The 23296-nt window shown below is 45.7% G+C and overlaps 1 protein-coding gene across 1 annotated transcript in view; it reads right to left on the bottom strand.

Annotated features, from left to right (window-relative positions):
- Positions 1–544: 544 nt before the first annotated feature.
- LOC139269250 (2'-5'-oligoadenylate synthase 2-like) overlaps positions 545–23296 on the bottom strand; it is a 52930-nt gene continuing 30178 nt past the window's right edge. Inside the window, exons 8-14 of the mRNA XM_070888338.1 lie at positions 16972–17371; positions 14754–14948; positions 12911–13211; positions 9727–9902; positions 6640–6890; positions 5848–5980; positions 545–1827 (exon numbers count right to left, since the gene is read on the bottom strand). Coding sequence (XP_070744439.1) covers positions 1324–1827; positions 5848–5980; positions 6640–6890; positions 9727–9902; positions 12911–13211; positions 14754–14948; positions 16972–17371 — 1960 coding nt within the window. The 3' untranslated portion in view covers positions 545–1323. The remainder of the gene's footprint in view (positions 1828–5847; positions 5981–6639; positions 6891–9726; positions 9903–12910; positions 13212–14753; positions 14949–16971; positions 17372–23296) is intronic.

Genomic DNA, 23296 nt, shown 5'->3' on the forward strand with positions numbered 1-23296 from the left:
TCCAGCGGCAAATATTGCCTTTGAATGAGTTCGGGCATGGAATGACAGACTCAGTATTAAGAAGGATCTTTATTGTGCAGCACTAGATAGGAAACCTATTGTGATATTGTGGCAGCAGATTCAATAGTAACGTCCAAAAGGGAATTAGACACATACTTGAAAAGGAGAAATGTGCAGGACTGCGGGGAAAGAGCAAGAGAATGGGTATAATTGGATATATCTTTCAAAGAGCCAGTACAGACAGGATGGGCTGAATGGTCTCATTCCATGCTGTATGATTCCATGATACTGTAATGTATGTAACCACAATGTAACACCACTGTATTACTGTATGCACTCAAACTAGATGCACACCTTGACCACAAGGGGTGAACTTGTGGGAGACACTCCTTACCTGATCACACAGGCATAAAAAGGGAGGTCCCACGCAGGGTCATCATCTTTGGAGTCCTGTGGATAAAGAGTTAAGGTCACAGTGTGACCTTGTCCCCAGAATGTGCCTCGTGTGGTTACATGCTGTAGAGTAAGGACTTTACAGATACCATTATTGTAATACATGCAATTTAATTGGCAAATAATATAGTCACTATCTTAATACATAAACAAACTTGTAAAATATTCAAAACAGATAATTACAGCAAATGAATATATGATCTATGAATGAGCAAAACCAGTCTGATAATCTATCGAACTTTAAAGGAACTTTATTTACTCACTGCTGCAGCTGGCAACAGAATTGCTGCCAATACAAAATGTAAAATAAATGTAAATAATGGTAATTCAGTTAATTTTGAGCAGTGCAGTGCTCTTCCCAACTGGCCAGTGGCCGCCATCTTCAATGTGCACTGACAGAGCAGACAGGAGCCGCAAGTTATGGTGCAAAGCACAGACTGACCCCAATTCCCAGGCAGACACCGGTCACACCAACTGCCCTGGAGGAGCGGGCGGTGGGACCACAGTCTAACTAAACAAATAAATGGGCAAAACCTGCAATGTTCTCTGGAGGGATGGGGGTAAATATAATCTACTCTAGGTACCATTCTTTCAATGACTGATACTTTAACATACATGTTGCAGAATGCACACAATCACCCACACTTAAGCCTTACACTGTTACAAATGTGTTACCTTATTCTACACATGAATTCTGCTTAAATTGTGGATATTTTGGTCAGTATCAGACCGATCAGTGGAAAGGATTATGATGCATTAACCAGAACTTAACTGTCATGAAGCAGTTATAACAAATTCAATCCTGTTGATACGAAGTAATATTAAAATGCAATTTATAATCATTAGTATTGCTATGAATTTTCAAACTGTTTAATTATGATACTCCACATTAAGAAGCTGAATCACCCTGCCACCACGCAGACGCAAGTTGATGTTGATGGTAGAATGTGTCTTAATGCCATAGTATTTCAGTGTGTGTCCATCTTCTAGTGGCCTCGACTGAAAGGTCAGGTAGTACTGGTTTGATCGAATACGCTCCGAAGATTCAATTTTATTTTTCAGAGTCGAAACCTTGTCAGTTGGCGATACATTAAATTTCAGGTTACGCCCATCTGAATTGATGACAAATATCTCCATTGTCGGGAGTAGGTGGAGTAGCTGGAGCTCTGCATCAAAGAATATTCCGCAATCCAACAAGGTTTCATGGTCATTCAAGATAGTTTTATTAAACATCAGGCGCTGCTGGTGAGCTGGAATGTCCCGGTCCTGCTCAATTTGCTGTTTGATCATTGAGATCTTGTTGTTAATGTTGGCATGCAGAAGTAACACGGATCCATCCAGGCCAATCACAGTGATTTTAAACTTCTGCACTGTCTAAGACAAGAAAAAAAACCACAAGAGATAAAATATGAAATACTTTTTTATTTTGGAAGCTGGGAAAGACACTCAGTCATTTTTGTCCTTTTTTATGAGTATTCTGATAAATATATTTCCCTAATTATCTTCCTGTCCACTCCTGATTGGTTCTTCCTGAGGTGATACCTTACACAAGTGTCCTAGAACCAACAAGGGGGCATGCCATACTGGATTTAGCAATGAGTAATGAACCAGATTTAGTTAACACCCTAACGCTGCGTGGACATTTATCCAATAGCAATCATAACATGATCGAGTTCAACGTAGCGTTTGAAAGGAGAAACGCAAAACAGCTTCTGAGATTCTAGATTTAGGCAAGGCTGACTTCAATGCGCTGAGATAGTAAACTGGGCAAATCTGTTAATGGGTAAAACGACAGAAGATCAATGGGACGTGTTCAAAATAGAATTAATGTGGTACAGAACCAGTTTATATCCCTAACGGGCAAGAGTTCCACTTGCCAAAAAACCTCAGCCATGGATGTCTAAAGAGATAAGAGACAACATAAAACTAAAAGAAAAAACATACACAAATTAAAAATATAACACAGATCCTGGCGAATGGGAGAGATATAAAGAACTGCAAAGGGTGACAAAACAAATAACAAGAGCTACAAAAAACAGAATATGAAAAGAAACTTGCAAGGGATCTCAAAATCAACACCAAACAAATATTACAATTATATTAGGAAAATGAGCGTGGTCAGGAGCAATGTTGGTCCTTTGATAACTGAGAACGGTGATATTGTCAATGAAAATAAGGAAATGGCGGACATGTTGATGAATTATTTTGCGTCAGTATTTACAGTCGAGGAAGAGGACAGCATGCTGGAAATCCCAAGGAATCTAATATTGAATCAGGGGCAGGGACTCAACAAAATTGACGTAAGCAAAGTAACAGTAATGAAGAAAATAATGGCACTAAAGAGTGACAAATCCCCAGGGCCAGATGGTTTCCATCCCAGGGATTTAAAGGAATTAGGTGAGCACATTGCAGATGCTCCAACTATAATCTTCCAAAGTTCTCTCGATTCAGGAACCGTTCCTTTAGATTGGAAAATTGTGCATGTCACTCCACTATTTAAGAATGGTGAGTGAGGAACTCGAGGGAATTATAGACCAGTTAGCCTAACATCTGTTATTAGGAAATTACCAGAGTCTATAATTAAGGATAGGGTGACTGAACACCGTGGAACATTTTCGGCTGATCAGAGAGAGCCAGCATGAATTTGTAAAAGGTAGATCAAGCCTGATGAACCTGAGTGGAATTTTCGAAGAGGTGAGTAAAATAGTGGACAGGGGAATGTCTATGGGTGTTATTTATATAGACTTCCAGAAAGTATTTGATAAAGTTCCTCATAAGAGACTGTTAACTAAGGTAGAGGCTCATGAAATTTAAGGAAAATTATTGACCAGGTTAGGAAATTGGCTGAGCAGCAGGAGACAGAGAATCGGAATAATGGGCAGGTACTCTAATTGGCAGGATGTGACTATTGGTGTCCTGCAGGGATCTGTGTTGGGGCCTCAATTATTCACTGTATTTAGCAACAACTTAGATGATGGATAGAAAGACACATATTCAAATTTGCTGAAGATGCAATGATAGGCGGCATTGTAGGCAGTGTCGATGAAAGCATAGAATTATAGAGATATTGGTAGATTAAGTGAATGGGCAAAACTGTGTTAAATGGATTTCAATGTAGGTAAATGAAGCTAAAAAATAATGGAGGTCTAAAGAGACATGAGGTCCAGGGACATAGCTCATTAAAATGTCATGAACAGGTATAGAAAATAATCAACAAGGCTAATGGAATATAGAACATTATATCCAGAGGACTAGAATACAAGGTGGTAGAAGTTATGTTCCAGCTATATTAAGCCCTGGTTAGACCACACCTGGAGTACTGCGAGCAGTTCTGGGCACCACACCGTAGGAAGGATATATTGATCTTGAATACAGCGCAGCATAGGTTTACCAGAATGTTACCCGGAGTGAGTCTGCTTTTGTTGATAAGAGGCTCCCGAGGTATGGGAAATGGTCCACGTTGTCTCGGGCCGCGCCGGGCATCTTGATGACTGGGGGGCAGTCATCAAGAACTCTTATCAACAAAAGCAGACATTGATAAGGAGATTCAACACAGCCTCCAGTGCGCCAGTGCAGCCTTCGGCCGCCTGAGGAAAAGAGTGTTCAAAGACCAGGCCCTCAAATCTACAACCAAGCTCATGGTCAACAGGGCTGTAGTAATATCCGTCCTCCTGTATGGCTCAGAGACATAGACCATGTACAGTAGACACCTCAAGTCGCTGGAGAAATACCACCAACGATGCCTCCGCAAGATCCTACAAATCCCCTGGGACAGACGCACCAACATTAGTGTCCTCGACCAGGCCAACATCCCCAGCATTGAAGCACTGACCACACTTGATCAGTTCCGCTGGGCAGGCCATATTGTCCGCATGCCAGACACGAGACTCCCAAAGCAAGCGCTCTACTTGGAACTCCTTCATGGCAAACGAGCCAAAGATGGACAGAGGAAACGTTACAAGGACACCCTCAAAGCCTCCCAGATAAAGTGCAACATCCCCACCTGGGAGTCCCCGGCCAAAGACCGCCCTAAGTGGAGGAAGTGCATCCGGGAGGGGCGCTGAGCGCCTCGAGTCCCATCACCGAGTGCATGCAGAAAACAAGCGCAGGCAGTGGAAAGAACGTGCGGCAAACCTGTCCCACCCTCCCTTACCCTCAACGACTTTCTGTTCCACCTGTGGTAGGGACTGTGGCTCTCGTATTGGACTGTTCAGCCACCTAAGGACTCATTCTAAGAGTGGAAGCAAGGCTTCCTCGATTCCGAGGGACTGCCTATGATGATGATAATTATGATGACCTAGAGTGAGGATTTAAATTACGAGGAGAGATTACACAAACTAGGATATATTCCCTGGAATTTAGAGGGTTAAGGAGTGATTTGATTGAAGTTTTCAAGATATTAAGGGGAACAGATAGGGTAGAGGGAAACTATTTCTGCTGGTTGGTGAGTCGAGGACTGTTATATATGTAAAGATTACCAATGTGTAAGACTTGCCACCAGGGGTCACAAGGCAGGTATAAAAGGCAGATTACCATGCTGCCTCCTCACTCTGGAGTTACAATAAAAAGACCAAGGTCATAACAGTTTGAGCTGAAGATGCAGTCTTGTGGAGTTATTCTAAATGTAACAAGGACTACAAGACATAGTTTAAAAATTAGAGACAGACATTTCAGGAGTGAAATTAGGAAATACTTCTATAGACAAAGGGTGGTAGAAGTTTTGGAATGCTTTTCTGCAAACAGCAACTGATGCTAGATCAATTGTTAATTTGAATCTGTGATTGATAGATTTTTGTTAAGTAAAGGTATTATGGGCCAAAGATGTGTATATGGAGTTAGATTGTAAATAAGCCATGATCTCATTGAATGGCGGAACAAGCTCGAGGGGCTAAATGGTCTCCTCCTGTTCCAATGTTTCGTGTTTAAGCTTGGACAGTTAGTGTTGTTTGAGCATTCAACCAAGTCTGATCCTGTACTTATCCAATGTCCACACACGTACAATATATGGTCAGTGGGAATCTCAGCTGTTTCCTTCCCCATCTCCCGTGCAGGGGTGCTGAGGCCAATTGTTGCACTCCCACAGTCAGCCAGCTGAGATCAGCAAACTCAGTGCGGACTGAGGATTGAATCTGAGGAGTTTCGGATTAGTGTGGCTTTCCATATATCTTTAATGCTTGACAGCTGGGCTATCATTACTAGCCCCGATGAAAAGAATAAAGGTTCCAATTGAGGATTGAGGTTCATAATGAGAACGATGTCCATTCACCTCCATGATCTGAGTTCAAATCTATTCTAGACAGAAGGGACGCCTGGACCTAACATCACAATCTCTACATTCTCTACAATCTACATTCCCTTGTATCAAAACTTCATCATTTATTAAAACCATTTTACCAGGACATTCCACCCTCGGACTCCAGAGACACATGTCTGGCTCAGGCATATTCTGGCCTCTTCTACCATCACGTGCCACCCAGTCGCTGGACCCACATTTCCAGTCGGATCAGCTGGGTCAAGAATGATTGGTCTGCAAAATAAAACCGTATTAGCAACAATCATTAACCGTGGGCCTGGATTTATTGGCAAAATAACATTGAGTTTAATGGCGCTCACCATTATCAGTGTGTAAATCGTCAAGCAATTTGTGGCAAGGCAGAGATACCCCGTGAGTTGTAAATTGCCACGAATTGCTGGACATTTTGTGCCGCTCTGCCAATAGCCTCGCAAAAATGGCAGCTCGTCGCCAATCCCCCCAAGTTTCACAAAATTGCTGCATTTCACTTTTGGTTATGGTGAGTAGGAGATAGGTTTCATGTATTAGGTGAGTCTAGTGAGGGCTAACCGGGAGAAGCTAGAGTCACATGGAGTAGGAGCTGATGGAGCTGAAAACTTGGGGAAGATTGGGTGGAGGAGAAGGCGGTTGGTGATGGAAAGCTCTGAGATCCTTACACTTGGCATTGGAGGAGTCAATGGAGGGAGGTAGAGAAAGGTGTCAGAACACATAGTTTGTTATTGAGGAGGCTGCGAAGAGCTTTGGGGCATCTTGAGAATGTGATAAAGCTCAGTATTAATGTAGATTCTTTCTGTTGTACCCGTCTATACTGTAGGTCAGAAGAAGGTTAATTTAAATTAAAAATACTGAAGCAGCTATAATTGGTATAGTTTCAAAGTGATTGAATATTTTACCTGTTGGCTCGGAGTTTCTGGGTTAGAAAGTCTGCAATTACTTTATTATTGACATCGTAGTACTCGATCCAGTAGATGCACAGCTCCTGATATCTGCAGATCAGTTCAAGGACTGTTCGGAACCCTTCTTCCATGGAAAATCTCTCCATCCCATTGCCTTGCTCCCAGGCGTAAATAGTCAGCAGCTCCACTGCATACTTAGCAGGCAGGCGCTCTACGCCTCGCAGCTCAGATTTCCGTGGCTTAACATGCTAGATTAAATTGTTGACAAATATAAATACACAAATAAAGTATTCACCAGTCCTCTCCATCTAGTATTTTTGTTTCTATATATTTAACCTTTATTATTCTTGAGACCACAAACGCCCCTGAGAGTACAGGCTGGGGCTATGCCCAGACCAATGCTGCCACATAAGCATCCCCTAAGAAGTCCAGAGTGGCCCTCATTCCAATTTTTTCATCGGACGAAATCCATAGTCTCTGTTCAGCCTCCCTCCAAAATTATAAGGCTGAGAACAGACACTCTAGATGTGGAAATTGCAGACATGAACCTATAGAATAGTTTGTTGGAGTGCCAGGATTCAAAAGAGAGAAAAAAATAACTTTGATTTATGTAGCACCTAGGCTGGATAGCCTCTTGTTGGCCGGCATGGACACGATGGGCCACAATAGCCTCCTTCCTTTCTATGATTCTATGATTGACAACCTAAAGATATCCTAAATTAGCTTCCCAGTCATTAAGTATGTTGAAGTGTAGTCGCTGTTGTGATGTAGGGAAATGCAGCAGCCAATTTGCACACAGCAAGATCCCATAATAGGAATGAGATAAATGACTAAATAACTTAAGTTGGTGGTGTTGGTTGATGGTTAAATGTTGGCCAGAACTCCAACAGAACTCTTTGCTCTTCCTCAAATAATGTCTTTGGATCTATGACGTCCACCTGAGAGGGCAGTCAGGGCATTAGTTTAACATCTCACCTAAAAAGCATTGGGGGAGAAATTTGCTTTTGTCCATTTTCTGGCCTGAAATAGGCAGCATGCTGAGAGTGTGTGCCAGAAGCTGGAGATGCAACCAGTGCCAGGCAATGACCACACAAGTGCCAGGCAATGGCCATCTCCAAGAAGCGAGAGTCTAACCACCTCCCCATGATATTTAATGGCATTACAGTCGCCGGATCCCCCACCATCAACACCCTAGGGGGTCACGATTGATCAGAAACTTAACTGGACCAGCCACATAAATACGGTGGCAACAAGAGCAGGTCAGAGGCTATTCTGCGACGAGTGTCTCACCTCCTGTCTCCCCAAAGTCTTTCCACCATTTACAAGGCACAAGTCAGGAGTGTGATGGAATACTCTTCACTTGCTTGGATGAGTGTAGCTCCAATGACACTTAAGAAGCTCAACACAATCCGGGACAAAGAAGCCCACTTGATTGGCACCCCATCCACCACCTTCAATATTCACTCCCTCCATCACCGGCGCACCATGGCTGCAGTCTGTCCCATCTACAAGATGCACTGCAGCAACTTGCCAAGGCTTCTTCGGCAGCACCTCCCAAACCCGCAATCTCTACCACCAGAAGGACAAGGGCAGCAGGTGAATGGAAGCAATGAGGAGCATGAACACATGTTCCCCATAAGTTACCGACCATCCTGACTTGGAAATATATCACCGTTCCTTCATTGTTGCTGGGTCAAAATCCTGGAACTCCTTCCCTAACAGCACTGTGGGAGCTCCTTCACCACAAGGAGTGCAGCGGTTCAAAGAAGATGGCTCACCACCACCTTCTCAAGGGAAATTCGGGATGGGCAATTAATGCCGATCTTGCCATTGACGCACACATACTGAAACAATTTTTTTTTTTTAATTCCAGTTGGAGGAGACTGATCAAACTTGCCATGTGCAGATTCAAAGAAACCAAGATCCTCTAAGATACAATACTGAAGGACTCGGTGATTTCTAAAAGATCTAAGGATAAAATCCCTGTTCCTTGCTCCCAATTAGAACATAGAACCATGGGAACAGGAGTAGGCCAGTTCACCCCTGACCTAACTCCACATACCCGCCTTTGCCCCAAATGCTTTAATATGTTTGGTTAACAAAAAGCTATTGATCTCAGATTTAAAATTAACAACTGATCTAGCATCAAGTGCCATTTGCAGAAGGGAGTTCTAAAATTCTACCACCCTTAATCAGCATCAATAGTTTCTCTCTGTCTACCCTATCTGTTCCCCTTAATATCTTAAAAACTTTGATCAATTCACCCCTTCACCTTCTAAATTCCAGGGAATATAATCCTAGTTTGTGTAATCTCTCCTCGTAATGAACCCCCGGTGTCCAGGTATCATTCTGGTAAACCTATGCTGTACTCCCTCAAAGGCCAAAATATCCTTCATAAGATGTGGTGCCCAGAACTGCTCAGAGTACTCCAGATGTGGACTAACCAGGGCTTTATATAGCTGTAGCATAACTTCTACCCCCTTGTATTCTAGTCCTCTAGATATAAAGACCAGCATTCCATTTGCCTTTCTGAATATTTTCTATACCTGTTCATGACAGTTCAATGATCTATGTACCTGGACACCCAAGATGCTTTGGACCTTCACTGTTTTTACCATTTTACCATTTATAAAGTACCCTGTTCTATCCTTTTTCGGTCCAAACTGCATGACCTCACATTTGCCTACATTGAAATTTGCCATAGTTTTACCCATCCACTTAATCTATCAATATCTCTTTGTAATTCTGTGCTTTCATCTGTGCTTTGTGTTGCCAGTAAATTTGGATATGTTCAAAGGAGATGCAAGTCAAAGGATTGACCTGTACTCTCTGACCTGTACTCTCTTTGAACACAGCTTGCCCAGAGAGCATGGGATCAGGAAATTGGTTTTTAATTTCTTTGAGAATCAGGATCTGATCTAACCTGTGTTCAACCTAAGTCAGAAGATGTACAGGAGCTCCAAATTCCTTCCAACAGCTTTGAGCAAAGCCAGATTCCAGCAGAGGAGAAGTAATAATCTTCAATTATTGCAAATATTGACCCCAATCCTCCCATAGTTCTCCAAGGATTAACAAGTCACTCACCTGTTTGTACCAATGTTTTACCAAGCGAATCAAGTCTTTGACTTTTGGATAACGCTGCTTCACAAATTTTCTCTGAAGTTCAGTAAAACAGGCAGAAAATTCCCCATTTGGATCTCCATTTTTGCTCACAAAATGTATTAGTTTGAGATGTGCTTCATTTGCATTCTCCAATCCCACTGCAAGAAATAAAATAGTTAATGAGCAACAGCTTACTGTGGTTCAAAGTAGTTGCGAAGACAAGTACTTAGTGAGAGCAGTTCATTTAGCCCATCAATCTAACAGACCATGTATACCTGCATTTTAGTGGATGCTTCCTCATTTATTTAATCTCATGAAAGTTTCTCAAATTTCTCTCTGCATCCCGTGAGGTATCTCTCTCTCTCTGTCTCTCTGTCTCTGTCTCTCTCTCTCCCTCCCTCCCTCTATATCCTGGGAGGTCTCCCTCTCTTTCTCTCTTTCAAGTCCCAATTATGCATCGATAGATCTTGTACCATGACCTGGTGCACAATATCTGCTAATGCTGGTTTAGATCTGGCTGCGAACATGTGTGTCTACAAGTAGAGCAACTCATTCTCTAATCTCTTCTTCCCTGTTGGAAGGTATTTGCTTGCTGATAGCCTTTGATTATGTTAGATATCAATGACATATAGTGAGCATTGGGGTAATCTAATGTGACAGTTAATGATAAAGCCACTAAGTTAGAGTGATGTGGTACTTGAGCCACGCAGAGCAAGAAGGTCCCAGGTTCCAGTGCTGATCTCAGCCAGGGCTGCAGTGAGTTACTATTAGCAGGGTTACTTTAACTCCACTGATTTTCTCCAAATTAAAGGTGTTGCTATGGGAACCTTCATGGGTCCTAGCTTTTCGTGGGATATGTGGAACATTCTTTGTTCCAATTCTACTGGGGTCCCCTCCCTCAACTCTTTTTACGGTATATTGATGACTGTATCGGTGCCATTTCCTGCTCTCGCTCTGAACTTGGAACTTTCATTCACTGTGCCTCCAATTTCTACTCTTCCCTCATCTTCACATGAACCATCTCTGACTCTTCCCTTCCCTTCCTCGACTTCTCTGTCTCCATTTCTAAGGATAGGTTTTCGGCCATTATCCACTATAAGCCCACTGACTCCCACAGCTACCTAAACTACACTTCCTCCCACCCCGCATCCCAAGGACTCCATTCCATTCTCCCAGTTTCCCCGTCTCCGTCTCATCTGCTCTGTCGACGCCACCTTTCACACTATTGCCTCTGGCATGTCTTCCTTTTTCCTCAACCGAGGATTCCCCTCCGTATGGTTAACACGACCCTCGACCGAGTCCGTTCTATTTCCCGCACCTCTACTCTCACTCCTTCCCCTCCCTCTCAGAACCATGACAGGGTTCCCCTTGCCCTTTCACTCCACCAGCCTCCACGTTCAACGGATCTTCCTCTGTCATTTCCGCCACCTCCAGCGTGATCCCACCACCAATCACATCTTCCCCTCCCCTCCCCTCTCAGCGTTCTGAAGGGACCGCTCCCTCCGTGACACCCTGGTCTATTCCGCAGTCACCCCCAGCACCGCCTCCCCTTCCCATGGCACCGTCCCATGCAAGCGCAGGAGATGCAACACCTGCTGTTTTACCTCCTCCCTTCCCACTATCCAGAGCCCCAAATACTCCTTCCAGGTGAAACACTGATGTACTTATACTTCTTTCAATTTAGTTTACTGTATTCGCTGCTCACGATGTGGTCTCCTCTACACTGTGGAGACCAAGCATAGATTGGGTGACTACTTTGCTGAACATCTCCGTTCAGTCCGTAAGGGTGACCCTGAGCTTCCGGTCACCTGTCACTTTAATTTTCCACTCCACTCCCACTCTGGTATCTCCGTCCTTGGACTCTTGCACTGTTCCAATGAAGCTCAATGCAAGCTCGAGGAACAGCGCCTCATCTTTCAGTCTTCTGGACTGAACATCAAATTCAACAATTTCAGAGCATAACCTCTGGCATCTTTGGCTCCCTTTCCCCTCGCCACACCCTATCCAGATTAACCTTTTACTAACTTCTGTCATTACCATTTCAATTCGGCCCATCACCCCTTTTGTCTCTCCAATCTCTCCTGCCTTTCACCCTATCACAGACCTTTCCTTTTGTTCTTTCTACCCCTCCCCCTTTCAGTGCTTAAGAATGTGCTCTTTTCGAACATTCGGCAGTTCTGACGAAGGGTCGTCGACCCGAAACGTTAACTTTGTTTTTCTCTCCACAGATGCTGCCTGACCCACTGAGATTTTCAGTATTCTCTGTTTTTATTTCAGATTCCAGCATCCGCAGCATTTTGCTTTTGTATTGCTACAGATGGTCTCAGTGCCCATGGGTTGGGAAGAGAAACAAAATGTAGCAGCTTTTTGCCTCCTGATCACTATCCAGAGACCCCTTCTGGAAAGTGGACCATGATTAGTCATCAGATGTAAGCAGTATATGGTCCCTAATCTGTTGACACTTTTGTCTTGGTATGAAAAATGATCAGTTGGGAAAAGTATCAGAGCACGTTTGGTGGACAAGGAACTGAATCACTTTCTTTAAAAAGGAGGGAAAAATAAATAAAATTCAGAGATTAACTTAAATAACATTAGGAACATAAGAAATAGAAGCAGGGTAGGTCATATGACCTGTTGAGCCAGCTCCGATATTCAATAAGATCACGGCTAAACGTCTACATCAACTCTATTTTCTCGTTTTATCCCCATATCCCTTGATTCTCTTAGTGCCCAACAATCTATCGATCTCATCATCTGATTACTGGTTAGATTTGCTTTAAGAGTCAGTATCCTAGACTTCCCATCAGCGTCATTTTAATACCACCTGGGTTACCGCCAGTGTTAAAACAATGTCAATCATAAACCTAGGCTAATATCACTCATTACCTCTCCTGTGATAGGTCCCCATGTGTCTGTGACAGGCTTTTGCATCTGATACACTCAGAAAGTACATTGTAACATATTCTTCCTTAGCAATAACTAAATATGGAACTCAACTGCTGGATCATCTTAACTAGGAATGGAACATGTGATGGAGCAAAGCAGGTAAGGTCCACTCTCTTCTTGTCTTTCTTGATGAGTAGCAGAGGCTCAGGGAAGAATTACAATTAAATTTGAGCTTTAATGATAGGTACAGGTGTCTTATAACATTCATATCAATTCTTACCTGAGGCAACAAAGGCTGGCAAAACATCAAACTCCACACTGTCCGAACTCCTCTTCTTCGATTTTAGCGCGAAGCTCAGTGATTTTGGTGGGATGCTGCTGTTCGGTATTATAGTGATATTGATATCACGGATCTCATAGGCAAGGCTTCGTGAGCACGTTTCCAGCATTTGGCGAATTTCCTCAAGAACTTCCTGCCTGGTGTCTCTCTGCTCCTGGAAACCCTTGAAGCAACTGAGGAAGACGACCAGATCTGCATCTGAGCCATTCCTTAAAGCTGTTCCTTTCCCTGTTGACCCACCCTGAGGAGAGCAAGCAGAATAGACAATTATTTTCAAATATTTCAGCTACTGGTGAACTTACCCATTCCAGAAATTTTGCAAAAAAAAAATGAGTGCATTGATTTTCTTCAGTTTTGAACATTCAATAAGACAATGCAGATTATCTGTATTTTTGCTTTGGGCTCCAAATTAGCATTGATACAATTGTTGCTGCCCTTTTCCTTCCCCTTTGCCTGAAGGTGCTGACTCTTGCTAGGACACAATTCCACGAGCATATTTCATTAATTTCCCTAAGTAACCATTCTTTATGTGTGATCCTAGACTGCAGGTGTCAGTAGGTTATTGAACGGTGTGGTGCATCACAGCCCAATCTTGCCCTCACTGGACACATGCAGACTTTCCAGCGAGGGTGACTGGAAGGTGAGCGGGAGTGGGATCACTAGACAGAGAGTTGCATTCTTGTGTGGTGTGTTGTGGTCAATTTTAACGCCTCATCTGTTTTCAAACGAGTGATGTTACCGTATTTGGGAAATTGCAGAATTGGCTTAATTCCTTTCATTTCCCGTATTAGCTACTGTCAGAGCGAGTACCAAGTCAGAATGTGCCAAACAACATACTGTTTAAGCAAGAGAATAAAATCATACGATACAAATTAGGGCTCTTGCTACCTGTCATGGTGACCTTTTTCAAAGTGAACAGGCTCAATAGGGTGATGCCATGAACAACCACCGAGCTGTGGTCTGCTCTCTCCTTCCCTTATACTAGAGTTTATGTGACAGACTCACTATGTTGTTTCTTATTGTAGCTGACTGGAGATAGGATGAAAGGAGGCAGCATTGGGAGGGGTGGTGGGGTGAGAGGGGGGTATATTGAGGGAGCAATACTCACATCCTTTCACAAATTGTGAAGTATATTTGATTGATAAATAACCTGAAATTTGTATTTTAAATAACACAAAGTACTATACTGCTTCAGATGAAAAAAAATTAAATACATGTTGGCCTTTAAGGAAACAAAAGCTGCTGATTTTGAAAGGAGCAGATTTAAAGCACACTGAACTTTGGAGAGATCTGCATCTAAATGTCATTCTGTCAGAGGAGCAGATTTAAAGTGAACTTTCTCTTGATCAGGAGTACCATTAAAGCCGCTGAAACTTTAAAACAAGCAGATCAAAAATATTCTGTCCCTTTAGGCAAAGCATCCCCAATTAATTGGGCGAAATTTTTAGAAAACTTGCGTCATTGTAATGGTGCATTTACATCGTTTTAAGACCCAGAATTTGCAGGAGATTCCGGCGATGCCAGCCAGTCCCGCTAACCTGGGGGAGGTACTGGAGGCAGCTGGTGACCGTGGGTCTGTATTCCACGGCAAGTCTGCACCGTCTGGACAGAAGGAGCTCAGCGCAGAAAACAGGAACGTTAAAGTTTAAAATCAGTAAAAATGAGCAATCACATCAGAAAACACCTCCATTGATAAACAAAAGAAAGTGTCTGATATTTTAAATAGTAATTTAGTGTAAACTCGATTAATTAACTATCCTCCATTAAAAATAAAATCGCTTACTTTAACAGCTTTGATTACTTTGATCTCGGGTCGTCTGTTAAAACACACATTCCTCAAAAATTCACAGATCCTGTGCACGGCGTTCCTCACTTCAACGTTAAATGCATCCGGCTCCAGATTAGTTTTGATGAAATCGTCCAACCTCTTGGGTTCAGTTCTGTATAACGCCATCGTCCCAGCTTTCACAGAAGTGAGCTTGGTGTGACAACAGCCTGCTTATAAACCAGCTGCTGACCCCGCCTTCAAATATGCTAAAAATGATAAGACACAATTATTAAAACTTTCCAAGCATAAAATGTCATGTATGTTATGATTTGGATCCACACCCAGTCCAAAGTTTGTATTTGTCGAATGATCACATTGGAGATATTTTCACGTCAACACTAAATCTGTTTCCATTTCCTCAGAAACTTGACTCTGCTTTCGGTTTCATTTCTCCCGTTGCCAGAGCATATTCCAATTCTAGACTTTAAAATGGGTTGTTTTGAATCTCAATGAAATTCACAATTTAAAATAAGTCATTCATATTCTGTGAGCCAGGTGAGAAAACATCAAAGGAATCATTAAAAAATTGTAGTCAGCAAGTTCCTGTTGACAATATTAAGAGAATGAGGGGCCGAAATTACCCCACGTCCGGCGCACAGATCGAATTAAACAGAAATGTAGCACCCGGTGAGACGGGCCGCTAATTCTCCCGGAATTGGGCTCTTAGAGTCAAAACATCTGTTGGGCCGGTAACGGGGTGTTCCTGTGGCGCGGGCGGGGCGCATCGCTCAGCGCTGCTCTCAGCACATCAGCGCGGCACTGATGACATTAGCGCTGCGCCGACGCATCACAACGCCCCTCCCGTTCTTTTAAATGGGAGGGCCGCTGCGAGCTCTGCACCCACTTTAGTGGTGCCCACTGGGCCACCAGGGACCACCATTGTCGGGCCGACTGAGAAACAATGGCGGCCGCCGCGCTACCATCATAATCATCATCATAGGCAGCCCCTTAAAATCGAGGAATACTAGCTTCCACTCAAAAAATGAGTTCTCAGGTGATTGAACAGTCCAATGTGGGAATTACAGTCTCTGTCACAGGTGGGACAGACAGTGGTTGAAGGAAAGGGTGGGTGGGGAGTCTGGTTTGCCGCACATTCCTTCTGCTGCCTGCGTTTGGTTTCTGTGTGCTCCTGGCAACGAGACTCGAGGTGTTCAGCGCCCTCCCGGATGCTCTTCCTCCACTTAGGGCGGTCCTGGACCAGGGACTCCCAGCTATCAGTGGGGATGTTGCACTTTATCAAAGAGGCTTTGAGGGTGTCATTGAAACGTTTCCTCTGCATACCTGGGGCTTGCCGTGTAGAAGTTCCGAGTAGAGTGCTTGCTTTGGGTGTCTCGTGTTGGGCATGCAGACGATGTGGCCCGCCCAACGGAGCAGGTCGAGTGTGGTCACTGCTTCGATGTTGGGGATGTTGGCCTGATCGAGAACACTGACGTTGGTGTGTCTGTCCTCCCAGGGGATTTACAGGATCTTGTGGAGGTAGCGCTGGTGGTACCTCTGCAGCGCTTTGAGGTATCTACTATATATGGTCCACGTCTCTGAGCCATATAGGAGGGCAGGTACCACTACTGCCCTGTAGACCATAAGCTTTGTGCCAGATTTGAGTTCCTGGTCTTCAATCAGTCTCTTCCGAAGGCTGTGCTGGCACACTGGAGGCAGTGTTGGACCTTGTTGTCGATGTCTGCCCTTGCTGATGGTAGGCTCCCGAGGTATGGAAAATGATTCACGTGGATTTTGATGACCGGGGGGGGGGGGGGGGGGGCAGTGCTATGTGGTGGGGTCAGGTTGGTGGAGGACCTTTGTCTTACAGATGTTTAGTGTAAGGCCTATGCTTTCGTATGCGGCACTTGGGCGGCACTTGGGCAGGCCTTGGGCGGCACTTGGGCAGGCCTTGGGCAGGCCTTGGGCGGGCCTTGGGTGGCACTTGGGCAGGCCTTGGGCGGCACTTGGGCGGGCCTTGGGCGACACTTGGGCGGCACTTGGGCGGGCCTTGGGCGGGCCTTGGGCAGGCCTTGGGCGGGCCTTGGGTGGACCTTGTGGGGCACTTGGGCAGGCCTTGGGCGGGCCTTGGGCAGGCCTTGGGCCGGCCTTGAGCGGCACTTGGGCGGCACTTGGGCGGGCCTTGGACGGGCCTTGGGCAGGCCTTGGGCGGGCCTTGGGCGACACTTGGGCGGGCCTTGGGCAGGCCTTGGGCGGGCCTTGGGCGGGTCTTGGGCGACACTTGGGCGGGCCTTGGGCAGGCCTTGGGCGGGCCTTGGGTGGACCTTGTGCGGCACTTGGGCAGGCCTTGGACGGCACTTGGGCGGGCCTTGGACGGGCCTTGGGTGGACCTTGTGCGGCACTTGGGCAGGCCTTGGGCGGGCCTTGGGTGGGCCTTGGGTGGGCCTTGGGCGGCACTTGGGCGGGCCTTGGGCGGGCCTTGAGCGGGCCTTGGGCGGGCCTTGGGCGGGCCTTGGGCAGGCCTTGGGCGGGCCTTGGGTGGACCTCGGGCGGCACTTGACTTTGACCAAGTTCGGATCCGTAGAAGTTTACTATAGTGGTGATCTTTTTTTCTGTAACTCAAAACCTGAGTATATCTTTGGCATTTGGAAGGAACAGATAATGTCACATTTAACCTGGCTTTAGTGACTAATGATATGTTGTTACATTTTCTGTTCTGAACAAACTTTTTCTTATGTTTATGTATGGATGACTCTGTCATTGGCATTACTGGGCTATTTTCTTCTCTTCAAAGCCAATTGTAAATGCTCACCACTATCCTGGCTGAAATCAGTAAACCTCACGCAGGCAAGTGGGTTAAGCCCGAGACCTTTATGATCTGCAGACCAGTTTTTAATGTTCGATTTTCTTCATCTAGTGAAAGTGAGTGGAGGGGTAGGGAAAGGGATGGCCAGGTGCAGCCTGTTCTGACTAATCATCCATACGTGTGGAATTTCTAGAAGGTTCACTAAACCATCTGTCATTGTCTTGGGACATAAGCCAATTATATAGTGGCCATTGCTGTCAAAGGATTGGGAGAAGAAGGCTGCATTTTTCACAGGAAAGTGTTGTAAAGGACATTTAGGAACATTTTAAAAGATGGGGGCTATACTATGTCAGCCATTATTCCTGGCTGCTACATTTATACAGCGTCAAGCTGCAACAAGGGTTATTGATGATCATGTTGAACGTAATTGAAGAGGTCGCAAACATATGGGGAGGAGGCCTCACCCCCAACAAGTTTACAGGAACAGCGTTCATACCTGCAACTCTCTGAGGCACAGTGCGTTACAAGGCTGCACTTCCAAAAAGAAGTGCTGACAGAGATATGCCAGCTCATAATGGCAGACCTACAGCCTACCAGTGGCAACAGGACTGCACTGCCCATCTAGGTGAAGGTGACTGCGGCACTTGCCTTCTATGCCTCTAGCTCCTTTCAGGCATCAGCAGGGGACATATGTTCCATCTCACAGCACGCTACACATTGCCGCATTTGCCAGGTGACTACTGCACTGCCTGCACGCAGGATGGACTTCATAAATTTACACAAAGGTTACGGCCTCACCACCTGGCTCATGACCCCCTGCTCCGGAACCCTCAGACAGAAGCTGAGCATCGCTATAATGAGAGCCCTGCAGCCACACGCAACATCGTCGAACAGACAATTGGAGTGCTCAAGCAGTGCTTTCGATGCCTGGACCACTCTGGAGGCTGCCTGCAATACTCCCCTCAGCAGATCTCTGAGTTCATTGTGGTGTGCTGCATGCTATGCAACTTAGCCATCATGAGGGGACAGGATTTACCAATGGGGATTGCAGGAGAACCGCAGGAGAGAGGGGAGGAGGAAGAGGACGAGGACGAGGAAGATGAGCCTGGCGAGGAACCTATTCCACCACCACCCCCACCACAACCACAGGGGAGGCATCGTGGAAATTTCAGCGCTGCAAAAACCTTATGTCAGCAGCTCATAATTGAGCGCTTTGCTTGAAGAGTGAACGGTACGTTTGACCGTTGCCTGGCCACTCATTCGTGGGCCGCCCTGACCTGTGTGAGAACACCACCGCAGGTCGGGGCTATAAATAGAGCTGGAGCGTCGGGCCCTGGAACATCATGGGCCGCCCCGACCTGTGTGAGAACACCACCGCAGGTCGGGGCTATAAATAGAGCTGGAGCATTGGGCCCTGGAACATCATGGGCCGCCCCGACCTGTGTGAGAACACCAGCAGGTCGGGGCTATAATAGAGCTGGAGCGTCAGGCCCTGGAACATCATGGGCCGCCCCGACCTGTGTGAGAACACCAGCAGGTCGGGGCTATAAATAGAGCTGGAGTGTCAGGCCCTGGAACATCATGGGCCGCCCCGACCTGTGTGAGAACACCACCGCAGGTCGGGGCTATAATAGAGCTGGAGCGCGGGCCCTGGAACATCGTGGGTGAAAGTGCGGTGAATGAGGGTACGGGGCCCAGAAGAGCCGAGGGCCCAGGGGCAGTACGGGCCTGCCCACACTGTGATGTGTGTGCACATTAGGTCCGTGTAGCAGTGCAGGTCTCCAGTCGTCCTTGTTAACCCTTGCCATTGGATAAAGTCCGAGCTCTGCAAACTTGGATATATTACATTCAATTCCTTCATCTAAATCATTAATGTATATTATAAATAGCTGGGGGCCCAGCACTGAACCCTGCGGCACCCCACTGGTCACTGCCTGCCATTCTGAAAAGGACCCGTTTATTCCGACTCTCTGCTTCCTGTCTGCCAACCAGTTTTCTATCCACGTCAATACATTACCCCCAATACCATGTGCTTTAATTTTGCACAACAATCTCTTGTGTGGGACCTTGTCAAAAGCCTTTTGAAAGTCCAGATACACCACATCCACTGGTTCTCCCTTGTCCCTTGTCCTCTCATTTTGCATCGGTCTTCATGGTAGAAGACACTAAAAACATTCCACTGTTGCCCCACCTGATATGGGTTATTTCAGCATAGACCAGGGATTCAATTAATGGGACCTTCCTAGTTTATGTGGCTTTGTACATCACCTGGAATCATAGAATGGTTACAGCACAGGAGACCATTTGGCCCATCGAGCCCGTGCTGGCTCTCTGCAAGAGCACTTCAGCTAGTCCCACTCCCCCGCTCTTTCCCCGTAGCCCTGCAATTTTTTTTCCTTCAGGTACTTATCCAATTCCCTCCTGAAAGCCATGATTGAATCTACCTCCACCACCCTCTCAGGCAGTGCATTCCAGATCCTAACCACTTGCTGCATAAAAAAGGTTTACCTCGTGTCGCCTTTGGCTTTTCTGCCATCACCTTAAATCACCCGGTGATGTCTTTATTTGTTATGCCGCTTGGCGATCTGAACATTGAATTGTAGCAGAGTGGAATTAATACTGCTCCAGGACAGCAATATCATCCCTTCAATCAAAAGTCATGTGCCATTTGTTAGAAGATTCCCGTCACACTCATATTAGTTTCACAACCAAAACATAACCTCATAACCTCAACAGCAACACTCTAATCTTCATTGCCTGCACCAGCAATGTGCCAAGGAATCAGACAGCCTTTGATACTGAGATCGTCCAGTGCAGAACTCCAGCAGATCTGCTGATACGATATTTTTGTGGCTACCTGCTGTGGCTCTCAACACTCCTGAAATAGAGGCTCCAACAGAGCGCGTCGCACTGGATTCTACGTGTGCCCAAAGGGAAGTACGAAGACTGGCATGTACTGGATAAGGCTCATGAAGTTAAAGGCCTCACTCCAAAAGAATCAAATACAGCTGGCTGGTCAATCTTGTTGTCAGTAGCCAGTTGAAGCCCAATAGGTGTCCAATCTGAGGCAATTCTGTCGCTACTTGAAACCAACCTCTTTGACCAAGCTTGAGGTCACCTGTCCTAATATCTCTTTATGTGGCTCGGTGTCAAATTTTGTTTTATAACGCTTCTGTGAAGCGCCATGGGATGGATTACTACATTAAAGGTGCAATATAAATGCAAGTTGTTGTTGTCCTGTAAGAAGCTCAAACAGTTTTAACCCATTTACACCATGCTGGTTGGGACAAATATTTGTCATTACAGCAGGGATCTCTGTGTGGTAAAAAGTGGCCATCGGCATTTCCCCAGTAAACACGTCAGCCTGTGTGGTACTGAACTATACTGACCAGGAAGTCTCAGGCTTGACCCAGGTCCCAGCATGGTTAATTTGACCTCAGCTCGGGTGGTGCTAGGATGCTGCAACTGGCCTTCAGTGGTCCCTTGGTGAGGGTGGGGTAAATCAACCATGGTTCTTGCTACTGATCTTCTATCACATTCTACCCTACGTAACCTAGAGGTGATCCAAAACTCGGTTGCCCGTGTCCTAATTCGCACTAAGTCCCTCTCACCCTATACCCATGTTCTCGCTGACCTACATTGACTTCTGGTTAATCAGCACCTTTAATTAAAAATTCTCATCCTTATTTTCAAATCCCTCCATGGCCTCGCCCCTCTCTATCTATGTCATCTCCTCCAGCTCCACAAACCACCCCGAGATGTCTGCACTCCTCTAATTCTGCACTCTGAGCATCCCTGATTGTAATCGCTCAACCATTGGTGGCTGTGCCTTCTCTTTCCTAGGCCCCAAGCTCTGGAACTCCCTCCCTAAACCTTTCCACCTCTCTATCTCTTTCCTCCTTCAAGACACTCCTTAAAACATACCTCTTTGACCAAGCTTTTGATCACCTGCGCTAATTTCTATTAAAGCGGCTTGGTGTCACATTTTTATCGCATAATACTCCTGGTAAGTGCCTTGGGACATTTCATTACATTAAAGGTGCTATATAAATACAAGTTGTTGTTGTTGTTGTTGGTCGATCACAGAACCCCACTGGAAAATGGGAAGTTTGTGGTCATCGGACGAGATCAGGATTAGGCTTGGCTGTATTGTGCCTACAATCTAAATTTAAAAACAGGCAGTCGATATTTGACATATCATAACCCTAAATCAGATTGTGCTAGCCTGGAATCATTGGGCTGCTGTTAAAATGTAAAGTTTATACGAGCTCACAGTTCTTTCTACTTTAACCCCAGGAATGCTGAACAAGACATGCCGAATGTAGAAATGTTCAACCAGACTGGTAGGGAGCTGTCATGGACACACTCCCTGGCCTTTATGCTGCATGGTGATGTGCTTTGCGTCCTGGCTTATCACCTGCAAGGCCAGAAAGGAACTGGTAGCGAGGGATTTGCTGACTAAGGAAAACAGAGTGGGGAGTAACACTTCTCTGATAGCGTGCACATTGGTTTCCAATAATAAACTTGTGATGGGATCTGAGGGGTAGTCTCTGCCTGGAACCACATCGGTACAATCACTGAGTGATAACATCACTTCCTGGTGACATCACCACTCTTCTTGAGGGTAAGAGATACAAAATGAGCCCCCATCGTTCCGACAGACTACGCACAATCTTCGGTGTCCTGAAAGCTCCCCAAATCATTTAATATCCTGACTAATCGCAGGAAAACTGCCAAAAATGGAAGACTCTGAAATTTCTCCTCAATCCCTGCAGATAATTTCCCCCAGCAGGAAAAGAACCATGTGTTGCATGGAGTATTTGAGTGTGTGTGTGTGTGCACGGCGTGTATGTGCGTGCGTGTGTCTGTGTCTGTGTGTATCTGTGCACGCACTTATCTCCATAACCTTCAATCCCATTCCGAACCAGATATTTCTTCAATATCTTGAGATCTTGCAAACAATAAAATGAAAAATAAGGCATTTTAATAACAATTCCCAAACGGTGCTAATGATAGCTGTAACTGCAGCTAGAAATATCCAGTATTGGCATTACAACACAGCTGGAAAATCTGATAGAAACTCACAAATTAATTCAAAAATGAGCAAAATTTATAAATGTCAAGCACACATGAAGAAAGAAGTAATCAAGTAGGTTGGGCTGGGACAATATAATAACTGAGCATGACTGGGCCCAGAATGCAGAATCTAATAACTCAGGTCAGAATTAAAACTTCAATGGGGGTGAAATTGCCTCTTTTTATAGCCCCGTTAGATGACAGTTTTCGCCTGGGGCAGGGGGCGCTACTGCCTCCTGGGAGTTTGCAGAGGCGTTGCCATGGCAGCGACGTGCCCCACGGTTAGCGCCCCAGGCCACCTCGCAACCAACGATGACGTCAGGCCGTGCACGGCGACGCCTCAACGCCCCGCGCCAACCCCTTACCACCCCCTTACCACCCGCGAGGCTGGAGCGAGCTGATGTCAACGCCAGCTTCGCAGGTTGCTAAGCGGCCGACATCCACTCTCGGGGCGGTGCTTAAAGGGGAGGGCGCCAGCGCCCCGGGCCGCCATCTATTTTTGGCGGCCGACTTTCAGGGCGAGGCCACTATCGTGCAGCCCGGCACTCCAATTGGGGTGCCAGGCTGCAGGCCCGGTCCCATGTTGCCCTGGTGGCTCAGTGGAGGCCATCGGAGGCCGTGCAGAATGCGCAGTGGCCCACCCCTTTAAGTGAAGTGGAGGGGCGTTGAAGTGCGTCAG

The sequence above is a fragment of the Pristiophorus japonicus genome, chromosome 8 (genome assembly GCF_044704955.1).
Source record: "Pristiophorus japonicus isolate sPriJap1 chromosome 8, sPriJap1.hap1, whole genome shotgun sequence".
Taxonomy (NCBI): domain Eukaryota; kingdom Metazoa; phylum Chordata; class Chondrichthyes; family Pristiophoridae; genus Pristiophorus; species Pristiophorus japonicus.